The sequence below is a fragment of the Botrytis deweyae genome (assembly GCF_014898535.1).
Source record: "Botrytis deweyae strain B1 chromosome Unknown BDEW_012, whole genome shotgun sequence".
NCBI classification, from domain to species: domain Eukaryota; kingdom Fungi; phylum Ascomycota; class Leotiomycetes; order Helotiales; family Sclerotiniaceae; genus Botrytis; species Botrytis deweyae.
The window spans coordinates 717,127-733,485 of record NW_024066219.1 but is presented as its reverse complement, the minus strand read 5'-3'; the positions used below and the strand labels follow the sequence as shown (position 1 = coordinate 733,485).

The following is a 16,359-nucleotide window of genomic DNA, read 5'->3' as shown; positions in this document are numbered from 1 at the left end:
TACTTTATAGGAATTGATTAATAGTTTCATTAGATTGGTCTTGAATTGTATTGTAGGTATTCCGCTTTCTTTTTGAAATAAGTGTTTTTTTTGTTGAAACTATAATGGTATCGATAATTGCTCGATTAAGAAATAGTTAACAGATTGTTTTATATAGGGGAATGAAAAGAATTGTTAGAGTAGATAATAGTAATAAATCAATTAGGTATAATATAATACAAAGACTTTTCATTAATCCTTCTAAACTATAAAAATTCTACAATTTATAATTGTGTGTGGGTTGGTATCGGCCTGAAGTAGCCCCGCAGGGACTACTTATATGCCCTCGCCAGCTCTTACACGGATTGATTGTGATAATAATACTAATATTATTTATTAATCATTTATTAAATACAAAAAAGTCATATATAGTATTTTAGTATTCAAACTATACAAATTAGTTTAGGGATTCGATATTGATATAACAATTATTTCTATAATTAGTATTATTCTTAATAAGGAGATTCTATTAGTTCTGTATATTGATTCCAAATCACTATATAACCTATTTATAAAATTAAGAATAATTAGTGAAAAAAGACTAATAATCGATATTATAGTATTATATCAATTCTATAAGTAAAAAGAGATTGTTGAAGTAATCTGGATTGATAATTCAATTAATCCAATTGATGTAATAATAAAAGGAAAACTGTGTTAAGCTTTTGCTGATTTAATTAATACAAATAAGATTGATATCAAGATAATGAAGTGAGTGGAATAGGATTAAAAGAAGAAAGGAATTGATTCTATTAATAAGAGATCAGGGACTTTAATTAGTAAATAGAGAATATTTATAATTTTATGAATTTTTTTTCTACTATTATATTTAAAGCTATAAAAGAGAGTTTCAAATGTATGGACAAAGGAATTCATTCAAAGGAATTCACTTCAAAGGATTCACTTCAATACAAAGGCAACTGTATTAAGGTTATTAGGCGAAAGCGAAAGAGATTAGCTCTTTCAGTAGTACCTATATAAGGCCTACTATTTCCCTCATTTAGCTAGTTCCTTAGATTAAATACAAATAGACATTTAGGGGCCTACACATAGTGAGAACCACGTCTTCCGTATCTCTCTCAAACCAACATTAAAATAATTCAATTGTTTTTAATTCGATCAATATAACTTCAAATTGAAAAAACTCTATATTATAATATAAATCTCAATTAATAAAATCAATAAATAAAATTTGAATACTTTTAATCAAAAATTTATTGAATTGAAAATAATTAAATGAAAATTGAATTTCGAAAATTCAAAAACCTGAAAACTGTTCCAAAAATTATAATTTCATTCAACCATTTCTAATTCTATAAATTTTTAATCAATTCTATTCAAACTTTATTTATAAATTTTGTTAATTGAGATCTATATTATAATACAAAGTTTTTTCAATTTGAAGCTATATTAATTGAATTGGATTTTCCGATTTCAAAAATTCGATTAGGTGATATTCGAAAAAGTGCTTTTTTGGGAGGAAACACGTTATTAAATTGGGTGTATTTAAAAAATCTTCGGCTAAATAAACAAATTTTGTTTGTCTTCTGAGGCATCAACGGACATCCTTGAATCACACATTCTATTCTTTTTTGCTACAATTTATACTTAGCATTGCTATTCAAGAGAAAATTGTTTGCGAATTCAAATTGAAATGATTGGAAATGATTATCATGTTGCTATATTATATGAGTCAAATAATATCAACTTTGTTGCGTCATAATTAATCTAGAATGGAGCAATAATGTACGTGTAGAATATTATAAGTAGCTTGCTCTTAGACTCCATTTTCTATCAATTGGCATACTGATATTTCTGTCATAGTGAAAGATAATTCTACATCATGTACGCACTTTCTTTGAATATGGTACCCGTAAGGCGGTTCCCGCACTATCTTCTTATTTCAATGATTTTCGGTTCTGTGTTAATATCTTCCGTCTTTGGAAAGGAGCTGAATACATCTTCATGTGATTGTCTCTGTACCACTATCATAGTGGGTAACCATAATAGCTATATCTTTAAGACCAGTACAACCTCTATGGGAATTAATCTTCAGACGACATCAGCGCTTCCGATCATCATCACGACAGCTGGGACCTCTGGATCGTCTTCGACGCCATGTTCCGAGACAAACAGTAGTGTTGTTTCAACAAGGCTCAGTAAATCTGACGATTCCTCACAAACAACCGACAATCTCGTAGCTCCTTCTGGTAAAACGGGTCTTTCAATCATTCCAACACCAATATCAACATCTGAATCAGCTAGTCCTTCAACATATATTAAATCGACAACCTTTGTTTCCTCGACATCATCTTCAACTTCATCGTCGCCAAAACCCTCAGAAACCTCTATCTCTTCAGTCTCACAATCGAGTAACTCAATTTCCGTCGCCATACTTCCTACCTCAACACCTAAGCAAACATGCAATTCCGGAAGCAATAAATTCATGGCCCGCGATGACATGATGAATCAAATCAATAAATTCTGTCAAGAGGCTGCTGAACAAGGCACACAAGATAAAGATAGCGGCTCAATACTCCGTACTTACAACCAAGGTGGACACTATGAAGTTGATTTGGAAATTGACTGGCCACCTGGGATAGATATCATGCATGATTTGAAGAACTATTGCTCTAATAACATGACATCAATCATGGATAGTATTATTCTCTATCATCTTTGCGGGTGTATCAAGCTTGCTAATAGTTGACAGCCTGTGACTCCGATGCTGCCAGGAACCCATCAAATTGGAAGACCGGCGGTACACTTCAAGTAGACATAGTTACGTACCGTATTACTCCTCAAGTCAACCAGAATTACACAGCAGGAAAATGTTGGTTTCACCTCGAAGAATTCAAAAGCTTTCCTGGACCAAGCAACGAACATGTGATCTTCGAAGTGCACATAAGAAATATAACAGATGGTATTGGAAATGATATTCCGGTTATGGGGAGTGGAGAAGATGGCTCAAAAAATATTACAAAGGTCGCCGGGGATGGAAATCCTTACGTTTTCAACACCACTTTACCTTTTCCTATTGTCATTACTCCGGAGCTTAATGGAAATCCATCAGACTACATTCAATTTGTATATGGAACCCAGTCTTGGACTACAAGCGTGAACTCTGGGATGCCAAATTGTAGTGTTGGTGGTTGGGCTAATCCTGAGACTTCTTTGGGTGCAATTTCGGTGAGAGCAGTATGTCTTTACGATTTCAAATATGAGCTAATGTATTAATGTGTCTAGAATCGCAACATGGATTGTTACTTCTATTGTTAGCAAGAAGACATATGTATAGCTATTTTTGAGTTTTTGCAATCTTTGAATTTATTGTTAGCTCAAATTATTCATAGAGAGACTAATTTGAAAATCGTGAGAAACAGTGGGAAAGACAGAATAGTAGAATGCTCGTGAATTCAACAACGATAATTATGTCAATGTCTGAAATAGCTAAAACATCAAGAATTAGATTGAATATTCCAGAGTTATAAATTCCTGGACTACAGTCCGGACTATCACATATCCTGTAACTCAAATTATGACATTGTGAAGTTCTCCAGCTCCAAGAACACAGAAACTGCGAACCACAAACTACATCTCCGCGAGCGAGACCTAGCTCCTTGCTCATTTGCCCCGAAACACCTCGCCAAAGGCACTCCACAGATCTCCGTCTACCCCGTATCTACATACTGCACCATGGAGTCTATTTCTTGCAAGAGCCGAACTTCTGTGGCGCATCCAGCCACCCAGTCATTCTGTTTGCAATATCGGTAACATAACTTGGTGTAGCTCCCTCAGCATCATTCAGATTGCTCTTGTTGACCTGGCCAGAATTGTAACATCTAGCTGCTTCATAAATGTTTCCATACTGATTGATACATTGAACAAGTCCGTCGCCTTGAGATGTGCCTTGAGTACCATCAACGATCATTTGGCGAATAGATGCAGCTTGAGCGGAAGCAGATGCGGAGTTACCGACAAATTTTACACCGCCGACGGATTGCATGAGTCCGCTGGGACACTGTTAGTGATTTGGGTTTGAAAGATAGCTGATTAAGAAGAAAAAAGTAAATGAGAACATACGGGTTGTCAGGTTGACTTGGATCTGGGTTCTGGCTAGTATCGATGTTGACACAACCGCTGCTTTCTTGCAAAATTGTGGCGTAGATGAATCTTGGGTCCACCAAACTAGCACTAGCAACCGACAAGATTGAGTTGTACATGTTATCGATCTGTGCCGGGCTGTCACCAGAGCCAAAGGCACCAGTATTGGCACATGATTCTTTGAGATATGTAGTGGAACTGTTCCACATGGCATCAAATGACACCCATTCAGAAGATGATGGGAAAGATTGCCAGCCACCCGAGTAGCACTTGTAAGTATCTGCGCCTTTACCAACACCGATGCTGGTGGTAGAGTTTGGCTCTTTGTTGCCGGCGCCAGAAGTGAATGCTGCTGCTAGGGTAACTTTTGCGTTGGCTGGTGAGGTGGAACTACCGCGAGCATCCAAGGGAGCTGCAAGTGCGGCCGCGGCGAGAAAAGATGCCGAAATAATCGATTGATTTAAATGCATGATGGAATAAACAAGGTTGAAAGAATGACTGTTAGGAAAATAGAATTAAGATTCGGTGAATGAATGTGAGAAAGATACAGGGAAAGCTGATGAATGAAAAAACACGTCTTGCTTTGACCAATATATATACCAACGACTTCAAATTAAACTTTAGGGTTATATCACACAAGAACGATATCAAACCACCTTGCATGATCCGCAATTAGAAGATATGGGATTTCATGTAGTTGCAGAAGATCAGTTGCGTCCCTTTTTGCTGACATTTGTTCCATGCTATAAAATTGATTAGATAATGACGAAAAGAAGGAAGCGGTGTCTCTCAGCTCAACGAGTGCGTTTAACAATGGTATACTACCTAGGTGATGAAACAATGTGCAACACGAGACGCTATTCTATGTTAGGCAGCTGCTCATTGGTGTTTTCAGTAGTCTGAACTGTAATACGATTTGGGATTCTAACTTTGATGGTCTGGGGATATCCTTGTGGAGCACTTTCTGGATTGTTATATCTCCCTGGTATCAACTCTAAGAAAGGGTCCATGAGGATTTCCGTGGAAAGCCATGATACCCTAGAAAATATCGGCACGGATGTTGTGGGGGCCAACAACAATGAATACACACACCCTGGACTCTCGACAGGTAGATTGAAAGCAATAAAACAGCATTTGAAAAGTGAGATTATGAAAGTTACGATAATAACCCCAAATGTCAACACCTTTGTCTCGATTTTCATGATACAATGTAACCTCAAGCTCTGCCGATGCTGATATAAGAATCCCTCGCTGACAAACTTCCACAGAATTAAATGAGCATCAACTCCTATCGGCATAGTTCAGGGGCAGCGCGTGGAATCTGGAGTCCACACTCGATATAGTTGCTTAAGGATCGAGCAAATCCGGATGTCATACCCTTAAATTATGATGTTCTAGAAAAATGCTTGTTTGCCGCTAGGACAGTTTTATTTTGGGGTCTGACGGCGCTAGTGTTCAAGCCACAAGAACTACACCCGATTTAATAACTCGTTTCCAAAGAAAACAAGCGAAATTTTGTGCCTCATCAATTTTATCAATATGAAAATTCAATTTCAATCATTTCTGGATTCATCAATATATCTTCAAATTGAATAAGCTCTTCAGAATAATTGATATCTCAACTAAAGGAATTGATGTATTAAATTTATTAGTAATTTGGGGAAATGGTTGTGGAGTTGGAGGTAAATAGATCAAAAATTCGATTTTGAGGCTGAAAATCAATGTGTTTCCAAGCTAAGTCGGTTACCCTACTTTCGGGCCAACAGGGTTTTGGGCCACCCTTTCACACCAAAAATCACTTTTTAGGCCTATTAATATCTCTATCAATATATAATATAATTCAATGAAAATTTGTATATATATAATTTAGATCGATTTAAGCTTATTCTGAAATTTTTAGATTTTTAGGATTTTTCTGTATTGAAAGCTAGAGCTTCAAAATATCGATTTTCAAATTTGTATGGGAATCACATACAAATTTAGAATTTTTATAAAACCTTTAATAACTTTTTAACAACAATTATTAAAAGAAAACTATATATATTTCTGAGATATTTGAGCTTGAATCTATATAGAAATTCAAAAAAAAATTCAAAAAAATTAACAGATATAGAGATATAGTATACAGTGAGTTTAGAGTAGTATAAATAATCCCTGTCATTTTGAGGGTACCCCTTTAAATATTTATTTATGAGAATTTTTTTATTTTTTCTGAATCTATTATATGAAATATATTATAAAGTGATAGTGAAATTTTACAATATATTTTTAGCAATTTTTATTCGAAAGTTATTAAAGATTTTATAAAAGTTTCAAATTTGTATGTGATTCCTATACAAATTTAAAAATCGATATTTTGAAGCTCTAGATCTCAATACAGAAAAATCCTAAAAATCTGAAAATTTCAGAATAAGCTTAAATCGATCTAAATTATATATATATAAATTTTCATGAAATTCTATCCATAAATGAGAGAGTTAAAATTTCCATTTTTGGTGTAAAAAGTGGCCCAAAAGGGGGGTGGCCAGAAAGTGGGGTATCCGACTTATTTTCAATTGTTTTCGAACTTTCGCTCTAAACTCTCCAATTCGATTAATACCGATTTGAAATAATCAAAAATTATATAAATAATATAATTCATTATTCCCTATAATTTGATCAAATTTTCAATTGAATTGGACTATAATTGATAAAGGTATTGTAGATTGAAATTGGAAAATCTAATATTCAGATGTTTTTAATAAAGCACTGAAATTTAAGGTTTTGAAAACACGTTATTAAATTGGGTGTATTGGACACCAACACCACATCCCCTAACCACATTGGCATTTGAAACAATCCTTCCGTAATCTCCCCGTAAAATCAAAATAGCCGTAAAATACGGTTGTTATGTACAATTATAATGGCCACAGAATACCGTTTTAAGAATCATATTTGTGTAAGATTTTGTCTAGTTTCTTTAGTGTAAAGGCCTCGTAATGGTGGCTGTTGTGTAGTGTAGCGTGTAAATACTAATGACTAAGTACAATCCTCCTCCGATTGATTCTCATGTACGTTTTGTAGTTTTATTATTAGCTCTTTCGATACTCTGGGGCATCAGAAGAGCTCGATTTCACATATCCCTATTACCAAAAATTGAATATATATCATGGATTGATTGATTTATTGAATAAAATAAAAAGGGGAAAGGGGGTAACAAGCGAATGAAAAAAGAAAAGAGGTCTTTCAACGTCTAAATGTATCTTGAATCACTTACTTCGATAAAATTAACAAAATCGATGGAACTGAACTTACTTTTGATGAAAATAAACTTATATTTACAGAAAGTATATATAACTTATCTTTGAATAGCTTTGTTAACGAATCAAAGAGTTGAAAAAATAACAGAAGAAAAGAAGTAAATAATTAAATAATTGACCGCTTAAAATAAGCGATTAATCACTATGTACTCAATCAAAATAAGAGACAGGAATTGAGTAATTTTTCAAAGGACTTCTTTAATGAATTATGAATTCCTTCAAATTAGATACGAGAGTTTGAGAGGATTAAAAGAAAATCTGAGTTTCTTCAAATTCATAATCTGGACTATATGAGAAATTCAAATTATTGAAGTCATTTTAGATAGTATTTAGTTTCCATCTCTTATTTAGGTTACATAGAGTCAGTCTTGAGTTTGAAGTAATCGAATTATTACATTAACAATTTGATTATTACCTTTTTAATTATTTCATTGATTTTATTGAATTACATACATGTATATATTTTGTATCCTTTCTTATTAGGACTTTCTTGATTTCTCATGGCTTGATTCTATAATCTTTTCTTTAAATATCATGAGGAATCACTTTCAAGAACAACCAAAATGATTATAGCAAAAATGCTCCTTTTACCGTTATGGTGTGGAAGGAATAGAGTACAACGGGCCGAATAGTCTGTGATAGCGGTTTCTAAGACTTCAATATTGACGTTAGATCTGACTTTGAATTATCCTGCTGACTGCGATACACTGTCCTCAGATCCCACCTTTATCAGGCATCCATTGTTCGATTTCACCATTAAGAGCCTCTAGAGCGATCACGAGGGAGTATTTCATTGTATAGAGTCATTGTATTCAACCAAAGACGATTTTATCAACCCTGGTCTTACCAACTCTTACACAGTTATTCTCAAATAGACCAAATACAGGTCAAATGATACACATAGTATAGATCATGTTCTTCGTCATTCATTCAACTGTTTGCTACAAAATCGCGGTTGCCTCGAGTAAGACTGACTGGAAGCTTCCACGGATTGGCGTTAAGGTCGGAGATACCGCAGCTGCAACACCAGTTTGCGGTTTACTGTTATGATGGGTTTTCGATCGCTGTGAAAATCAAAGTACCAAGTAAATATTTCAATAAACAATGGGTTTTTAGTAGAATGGCTTGAAGCCTAAATTACCTAGGCAATCTACAAATCCACTTGTCCGCCCTTCCCCTCGACCACGTCTACTAGCCATCTTGCCAAGGCCCGTATCTTCTGGTTCATAACCCAGTCCTTTTCCCCAAAGGCACCCACAAAGTCTCTACCACCTTCCCTATCAGCTTTCTCTTTCCCCCGACGGCACCCACAAAGTCTCTACCACCTTCCCTATCGGCTTTCCCGTTCATGATATACGGTCAAATGATGCACGTCTACATTGCTTTTGCCATCAAGAATCGTGCGTGTATACATATATGAACTTGGGTGAGTGTATGTTCCTTCATCGTATATATTGAAATCTTGTTGCGGATTGTATGCACTTGCTAACTTTTGATAGAAATTGGGCATTGAACAATACTGAACAACACATCCAAGAGACACTTCTCGGCACAACTGATAATATCAGAATGGATAGAGACATCAATCCCTGTTGGTATACAGCATATCCAGATGTGCGATGCTCAAAATATCACCCTGATGGTTACCCCTCTCGCATATGTTCATGTTTGCGAGTCATACATGCGGGGCAGTGAAGATCTTTTCTAAACGGTGATATATTAGATTCGGCGTCTCCGTGAGGCTGTTATCTTTCAAGCCTCTCTCCACTCTTGATAGTAGTGATGCTATCCGTTGCCCCGAAAACACCTGCTCGCTCACTTGGCATATACATATCAGAGATATTTCCACCTCCAATTGCAATGGAAACACCTGTATGAATTCAGTAATATTCTGTTTATATAGAGACAGAGGAGTGTTACTCCCAAGGAATCTAGCGATGGAGCGAGATGTGATGAGGGTAGCGATATTGAATCCTATAATAAAAACACCTCATACTCTCAATCTCAAACTTCAATCTAATATACTTTTCCCCACAGTAATAGTAGTATACGGCTTTTGTGGTCTCAAAGGGTCTGGATGTTGCCTTGCAGGGTTGATGAAAGAATGATCATTTTCCATCAAGAAGATCTACCAATTAAGCGCCAATCCCAGATAAAAAGATTTCGGTGTACAATGAGAGTGAGAAATGTCATACCATGCGGCTGAACAGATGGATTCCGTCATCCACACGGCATTTTCATGTCTGTGTTTATCTTATTCTTTCACAAAGTTTGTTCAAAGCTAGCAAGGATTCAAAACTTATTAAGCTCATCGTAAATTAAAAATGCAGAGATAACCTTGGCTATATGATTTGTTGTTCAATAAATTATTCATCAAATGCTTTTGTTTCAAGGCATTTTATTCCATGAGGAAGGAAGCCACTTAACTCCAAAATAACCTTAAAATAATTATCCTTGCTAGCGTTGGACGGATACCCCGAAAGTATACGATAAATAAGCTTCATGGGCCATGGTGGTGCATATTTTGAAACTCAAGGGACGGCTGGGACTCTCTTGACATGATAAACCATCCCAGTGAACGGGAGGGGAAACTACACATACTGTGATTCATTGAAAGTCTAAGTACTTAATCTATCATCTCACTTGCTCGATTACTCTCATCTCATCTTGTTTTTTAGAACAATTTTGGTTTAAACTTTTACACCAACAGTCTTTACATCTCTATTCCACCATGAAATCATTCTCTACCTCTCTTCTTTCCGGTGCCGCCGTTTTCTCGGCAGTGTCAGCCTTGGCTACTCCACAATTTTCTGTTGAAAAACGAGGTGATAGATCCATATTCTTTGTAAAACTCATGGCTAATGTTCATCAGCTCCAATTGATGGCCTTCCTTCCGGTGGAGTAGTTTCCAACGGCGTGGCCTTTGGATTCCTTCCTTCAGATGGATACCAAGTGACATCTCCAGCCTATACCATGGCACAAATAAACAGCAAACTCGGCGGAAAAGCCAGTACTTATGGATGGTATGCGCAAATAACATCTAGTACATTTACTGGATCTCAACTCCTTCAACGTCTAGATGATGTTGTTGCTTCTGGTGCTGTGTTCCAACCAGCGGTCATGCCGACTATTCCATTTAGTCAGGTAACTAGTAGTGTAGCTAGTCAGGTCGCAAGTGTATTGGAACAATTCACTGCGAAGGGTGTAGAGGTTTGGCTGAGATTTGGTCATGAGATGAATTACTACATTGTTAGTATTAATCATCCCAAACTTTACTATCATCATGACTAACATCAGACTAGACGGATGGTACATACCATGGAACGGCGGCCGAGTTTGTTACAGCTTGGAAGAATATTCATGCAGCTGTTTCCACCAATCCCAAGATTAAAATGTACTGGTCTCCCAATGTGGACACTTCAGATGCTCCGGTTGCACCATACTGGCCAGGCGCGTCTTACGTCGATATAGTAGGTGTCGATTGCTACCCCAGTTCATCATCACCACTCTCTGCCTCAGCCTTCTCAAACTGCTACGGCAATTTCTACAAAACCTACTCCGCTGCTTATAACATCCCATTCGCCATTGGTGAAACAGCCTACGCTGGATCTTCTGGAAATGCTGCGTGGATAAGCCAATTGGTGAATCAAGACATGTGCGAATATCCAAACTACATTGCAGCATCATGGTTCGAGTATAACAAAGAAGAGAACTTCTTGATTGTGGAAGGAAGCTCATCAATTTTGTCTTCTGCCCAACAGTTGCTCTTACACAATACGAAGACGGGCTGCACTACCACTGGGAGCACACCAACTGCCAGCGCTACTACTACGAAGGCTCCCAGTCAAACCGGAGCTTGTACTTGGGGTTGCAATGGATGGGATTGCAGCGCAAGCAGTCCTTGCAACGCTGACTATACTTGCGTGAGTGGTTATTGCCGTCAAGCCGAAGCTTGTACTTGGGGTTGCGATGGATGGGATTGCAGCGCAGACAGTCCTTGCAACGCTGACTTTACTTGCGTGAGTGGATATTGCCATTAAACAATGGTCTTCAAACGACCATACACGGTAGCACAGTCAATCTGCATCTAGAGTCCCGAGCGCCGGCCTAAGATTTTTTGCAACAATAGATATATAAATCAATAAAAGCATCCACTCCTTCACAAATAAGTTATCTTCTCACAACTTACTCTGCATCTTTCTGTTTCTTTTCAATATCCAAGAGCTGTCTAGCCAAATCCACAAAAGTCTCCTCCTTACTTCTGAATTTCAATCCCAACACCTTCTCAGCCTTCTCGCTACTACATGCGAAAGAGCCATCCTCTAGTCCTTTGTCACTGGGGACACCCTTCGGTGTTCTTTCTTCTAATTCTGGGATATTCTTGCGAAGGATATCACTGATATTTTGAGATGATATTTGACCTTCGCAAACAATGAAACGCTGTCCCGATGCTTCTGGGAGAGTTGCAGCGAGGACATGGGCTTCTGCTAGGTCCTGAGTTTTCTTAGATGTTTAGGCCTTTCGAAGGAGAGGGGAATATACTTACACGAACATCAGTGAATGTATGGAGGCCGTCTGGTCACATTAGCTTTTATTTTCATTTTCATCATAATATTGAAGAAACACACTTGGAGGCAGCTCAGCATCCTTAGATGAATTGACCAATCCACTATAGATCCTCAGGTTTGATTGATTCAGATCATTCGTACTATGAATTGTATGTCTCAACGGTCCGTAAACCATCGGAGGGGTCAAAGTTACCAAATCGAAATTCGGTTTCTCTTTCTCCACGAAATCCCATGCTACAAAGAAATCATTAGTACTAATCTATCATCCCAATTTCCAAGGAACATTAATCTTACAAGCCAATTCCGCAAACTTTTTACTAGCCTGATACGCATTATTCGGCGTTCCCTCCAATGCACTCTCCCATGTAGTAGGATTCCAATCCTCCTCCGTATAGACTTTTGGCGGCTGACTAACAACCTCCTCAGCAAAATTAATAATTGCAGCACAGCTACTTGTGACCACAACTCTCTTTACCTCCGGTGCATTTTTCTTCACACTCTCCAAGACACCCATTGTTCCTCTGATTGCGGGATCAAGAAATTCACGATTATCCGTGATAACCTTGTAGAGAAATGGAGAAGCAGTATGAATCACGACATCAAAAGAAGGATCAGATTTGACCACCTCGTCGAAAGCTCCGGGGGCGGTGATATCGGGGACGATCCCGAAGTCAAGATGAGATTCGTAGGCAGGGAAATCGGAGGCAACTCGTTCGGCTTTGGATTCGGAGCGTATTACGGCGCGGACGAAGTGGCCTTGTCTGAGGAGGTGATCGAGGATCCACGAACCTACGAAGCCATTTGCTCCGGTGAGAAGAATACGCTTGGACATTTGGTCAACGTGAGGATGTCAATGATATTGAATTGGAATCCGAATTTCTGCCACGAGAAAAATATGAATAGAGCTGAGGGAAAGGAGCTTTATACATGATTGTTCTGTCCGATCTTTCTTCACGGAACCACCTGAATCGCATAATATGGATCTAGTGTGGAAGATGTTGCATCCGGAGGTGCTTTGAGATGCAAAGTGATTACTAAGATACTACGTGAAATATCACAGTATTAGCCCCGGTTCGAGGAGACTCCCCCACTTGCTTTTATCTCTTCAATTCTTCAATTTAAAGCCTTCAAAGGTAAATCATGTTTCATCCCTATCAGATATAAGTGAAGTGAACTCAGTTAAAGTAGATTCAATAACTTTACCCTTTCTCTATTCGCTTTCTCCTATCTATGTTAAATCGATCGGTTGATCGATATAACAGTATATCTTCAATCTCGCCAGTAATTATAATAATAGTAATATCGAGCTCGGCTGAAAGGACCGGAAGATCCAACTATAGAACTAGAAAGCTTGTAAAAGCCTCCAGGGAGAGGCCCAAGTGAGAAGGGGATCGTGCGTAGTCATACAATCTTTGAGCATTCATATTTGGAAAAGAAGAAAAGTGGCATATTGTTCCTGAGACTATAAAAATTGCGATCCTTTGGCCCATATTCCACAGTGAAGTGGTTTCATACGATTAACAATCACGAATTTGTGGAACTAGTGGAAAGGCAAGACGCGAGGGAAGCTAGAGTTTAGCACATGCTCGGGACCGCGAGTCATTGCTGAATTTCGTATCCTTTCTATACACAATTTTGGTGTTTGACGAACCAAAGTAAGGACTGCCCTCGTCGTTGCTGATGTTAGGATAGTATTTGGATTATGTTGCAGATATATAGACATGACAAAGCAGCTTGCGTCTAGATGACAGAACATGGATAGAAGCATTCTTGTTCCTCATTTTTCTGACAACCATGTGATAATCGTTCTCGGTTGCGATTTCAGATTGCCGTTAGCATTTTACGTGGTGTGGGGCTAGAGCGCTTGACGCGTTATATTTCGGGTGTAAGGTGTGTTTTTAGTAAAGTTTAAGAAAATCTATCATCACGCAAACCCGCTGCGCAGTGACCAGTTCTGCTAGTCGGAATGATCAACATCCAGAGTTCCTAACGCGTCTCGAGCGCGCCCGAGGGCATTTGCAAAGCGTCAGGCGATTAAGAAATATGGCGTCGACTGACAATTGCTACATTAGATTTGTACCGGGCCCAGAAATGGTTCAAGCAATGCAACATCTTGAGTTGTGTGCTCAGATTTTCGGAATCTAAGAGGGATAACATGCATCTGTTCTGGGTACCATCGATTTACTGGGAAGACCATCAGTATGTATCCGAAGAAGAGATAAGAACCCTGATTGGTATTTTAGATGCAGAAATCAGGTTCTTTTGAATAATGCCTGCTTGCATCCTCCTGCCCCCCTCCCCCTTTCCCTCCAGCAGTCAATTAAGCGGCGGTTGCCCAAAAAGATAGATTAGCTAGCTTTGACCAACAGTTGGGTATACTAGCTACATAAAGACAGCTTTTTTCCTTTCTTTTGTTATCTCAATCTTTGAAAACTCTGCTCCTCCAAGTCATGACTGAGACATTTCATGCAAATACTGACATCATGGGGATTTTGTCGCTTCCTAGAGAAATACACATTGCATTGGGGGAACGCCTCGATGTTAAGACTTTGGCATATCTAGTGCTTGTCGCGAATTTCGGGATATATTTACGCCGATTTTGTATGCGCAATGGTATTCGGAATTGATACTTGATGGACCGAGGAAGCCCGATATGCCTCCTTTGCCGTCTAACATTTCGCTGGCGAAGGAAATGGAAGTCAAAATTGATGGTGAGTTTCGCGATTGGGATGAAGCTGATTTTGAGGAGGATGAGGAAGATGAGGAAGCTCAGTCTTATCGGGAAGAACATATTTCACAGCTCAGGAAAGCCTGAGCAGATTACATCTCGCGAATTGTGAAGCTGGGCGTAGGTGTTCAGACTCTGAAGTATGCTAAGTATCTCCTTTAGAGTTCCCATTCCATGTTGAATTAGCCAGTCATAAAACCAATATATCCTGCCAGACTAATCGATAATGCAAATGACGATACTTTGTTCCATGCCTTTACAGAAGAAAGCTTTTAAAAGGCTTTGCAGGCATGTACAAAGCTTAAAGAGGTTCACATGAACGGTATTCCAGATAGCACAATCATGTTGCAATAATTCCAAGATCTGTCATTCCTAGAGCTTCACAATTTCAGCAGCGAAACAACTGGAGTAGAAGATATTGCAAGATTGCTGTCCAGATGTCCCCATCTTAAGGTTCGGGTACTTGGACCTACAGACTATGGAAGTTCGTTTGAACCGTATCATTTAAACACCAGATTGAGGCGAGACAGCAAGTATGCTCTGGAGCATTTGTGTGATTATTATCACACCATATGTGGAGTAAAACCTTTGCAGCTGAGCCGACTTGTCCTTCCAGCCGACTTATCTCCTTTCAAGTCCGCATCTGAAAGGGTCGATAATTATCTAGAGAATCTGACCAATACATCATTCATCACTGACCTGGGATTTTTCAATGGTCTGATCGCAGAGAACCCCAGCAACAGTGACGCTCAATTTTGTGATATCGACTACAGGCTTCTTGAGAACGTGGGTCCCTTGCGCAGTATTAAGGTCACCCGTCTCGACGGCGCACTCAGGGCCTGGACGAATAATGAGGCAAGGAAGATCTCAAATCTTCGAAAACTCGGAATTACTCAGCTGTACAGCATGTATGACTCCCTCTTAGAGGAGTTCAACACGCTCGACCTCCCACGGTTATCCGAGCTCTCAATCAGAGAAGTGACGAATGTACCAAACACTCCCAATCTCCTAGTGCCTGTTTTAGAAAAGCCTCCAGGGTACGATGTGCTAGCTCCATACACAATTCTTGATAGACTTCCAGGCCACGGAAGAAGTCTCACTAAACTCGGACTCTATCTAGATTTTGCTACTCAATGGGTATGTCTCTCTTGCAATTTATCCCATACCAAATGTGACTAGTCAATTATCCCCTTGCCATGATTTATGTTAACTTTGTCATAGGACAATTTTTCAATCCATCTATCCAACATGAAGTCCCTTACATATTTATGCATAGGTCAACGTCGCAGCAGTACCGACGGTCTTCCAGGTCCCAATCCAGACCCTTTTGTGTCGGCTCATGACGCATTATGCTACATAAAGCTAATTTCCGCGCTATCTCCTTCACTACGGTATGTGAAAATTGCATATCGTGCATGGAAGATTAGTACTGGGTCACAGGCATCTATAGTTGAAGTAGACGAAAATGATGAGTTCTTTGAAGAATGTTGGACATGGCGAGGTTGAGGGGATATTATGGGTTGGTGGAGTTGAGCACTTAAGGGGAAAGTGGCGAATGAAATATGGTGGCTTTGTGGCATTTTCCACTTGTTCAATCTTCCCTAAGGTTGTCTCCTAGACA

At 38.6% G+C, this 16,359-nt stretch overlaps 5 protein-coding genes across 5 annotated transcripts; 3 read left to right on the top strand and 2 right to left on the bottom strand.

Annotated features, from left to right (window-relative positions):
• Positions 1-2,077: 2,077 nt before the first annotated feature.
• On the top strand, positions 2,078-3,318 carry EAE98_006045 (uncharacterized protein; the record flags this gene model as incomplete). Its single annotated transcript, XM_038953667.1, has 3 exons — positions 2,078-2,699; positions 2,753-3,237; positions 3,286-3,318. 3 exons carry the CDS (start codon positions 2,078-2,080, stop codon positions 3,316-3,318), a joined length of 1,140 nt encoding a protein of 379 aa, XP_038810062.1.
• A 132-nt stretch (positions 3,319-3,450) lies between these two features.
• Positions 3,451-4,789, bottom strand: EAE98_006044 (uncharacterized protein). The gene is made up of 2 exons (XM_038953666.1): positions 4,123-4,789; positions 3,451-4,052 (listed from the first exon to the last, which is right to left on the bottom strand). Exons 1-2 carry the CDS (start codon positions 4,611-4,613, stop codon positions 3,743-3,745), a joined length of 801 nt encoding a protein of 266 aa, XP_038810061.1. The 5' UTR covers positions 4,614-4,789; the 3' UTR covers positions 3,451-3,742.
• Positions 4,790-10,000: 5,211 nt separating this feature from the next.
• EAE98_006043 (uncharacterized protein) lies at positions 10,001-11,482 on the top strand (the record flags this gene model as incomplete). Its single annotated transcript, XM_038953665.1, has 4 exons — positions 10,001-10,016; positions 10,121-10,267; positions 10,315-10,691; positions 10,745-11,482. 4 exons carry the CDS (start codon positions 10,001-10,003, stop codon positions 11,480-11,482), a joined length of 1,278 nt encoding a protein of 425 aa, XP_038810060.1.
• Positions 11,483-11,627: 145 nt separating this feature from the next.
• On the bottom strand, positions 11,628-12,842 carry EAE98_006042 (uncharacterized protein; the record flags this gene model as incomplete). Its single annotated transcript, XM_038953664.1, has 4 exons — positions 11,628-11,936; positions 11,989-12,017; positions 12,071-12,244; positions 12,305-12,842. The coding sequence occupies 4 exons, from the start codon at positions 12,840-12,842 to the stop codon at positions 11,628-11,630; spliced, it is 1,050 nt and encodes a 349-aa protein (XP_038810059.1).
• Positions 12,843-14,663: 1,821 nt separating this feature from the next.
• Positions 14,664-16,244, top strand: EAE98_006041 (uncharacterized protein; the record flags this gene model as incomplete). Its single annotated transcript, XM_038953663.1, has 3 exons — positions 14,664-14,721; positions 15,115-15,875; positions 15,960-16,244. 3 exons carry the CDS (start codon positions 14,664-14,666, stop codon positions 16,242-16,244), a joined length of 1,104 nt encoding a protein of 367 aa, XP_038810058.1.
• Positions 16,245-16,359: the final 115 nt, after the last annotated feature.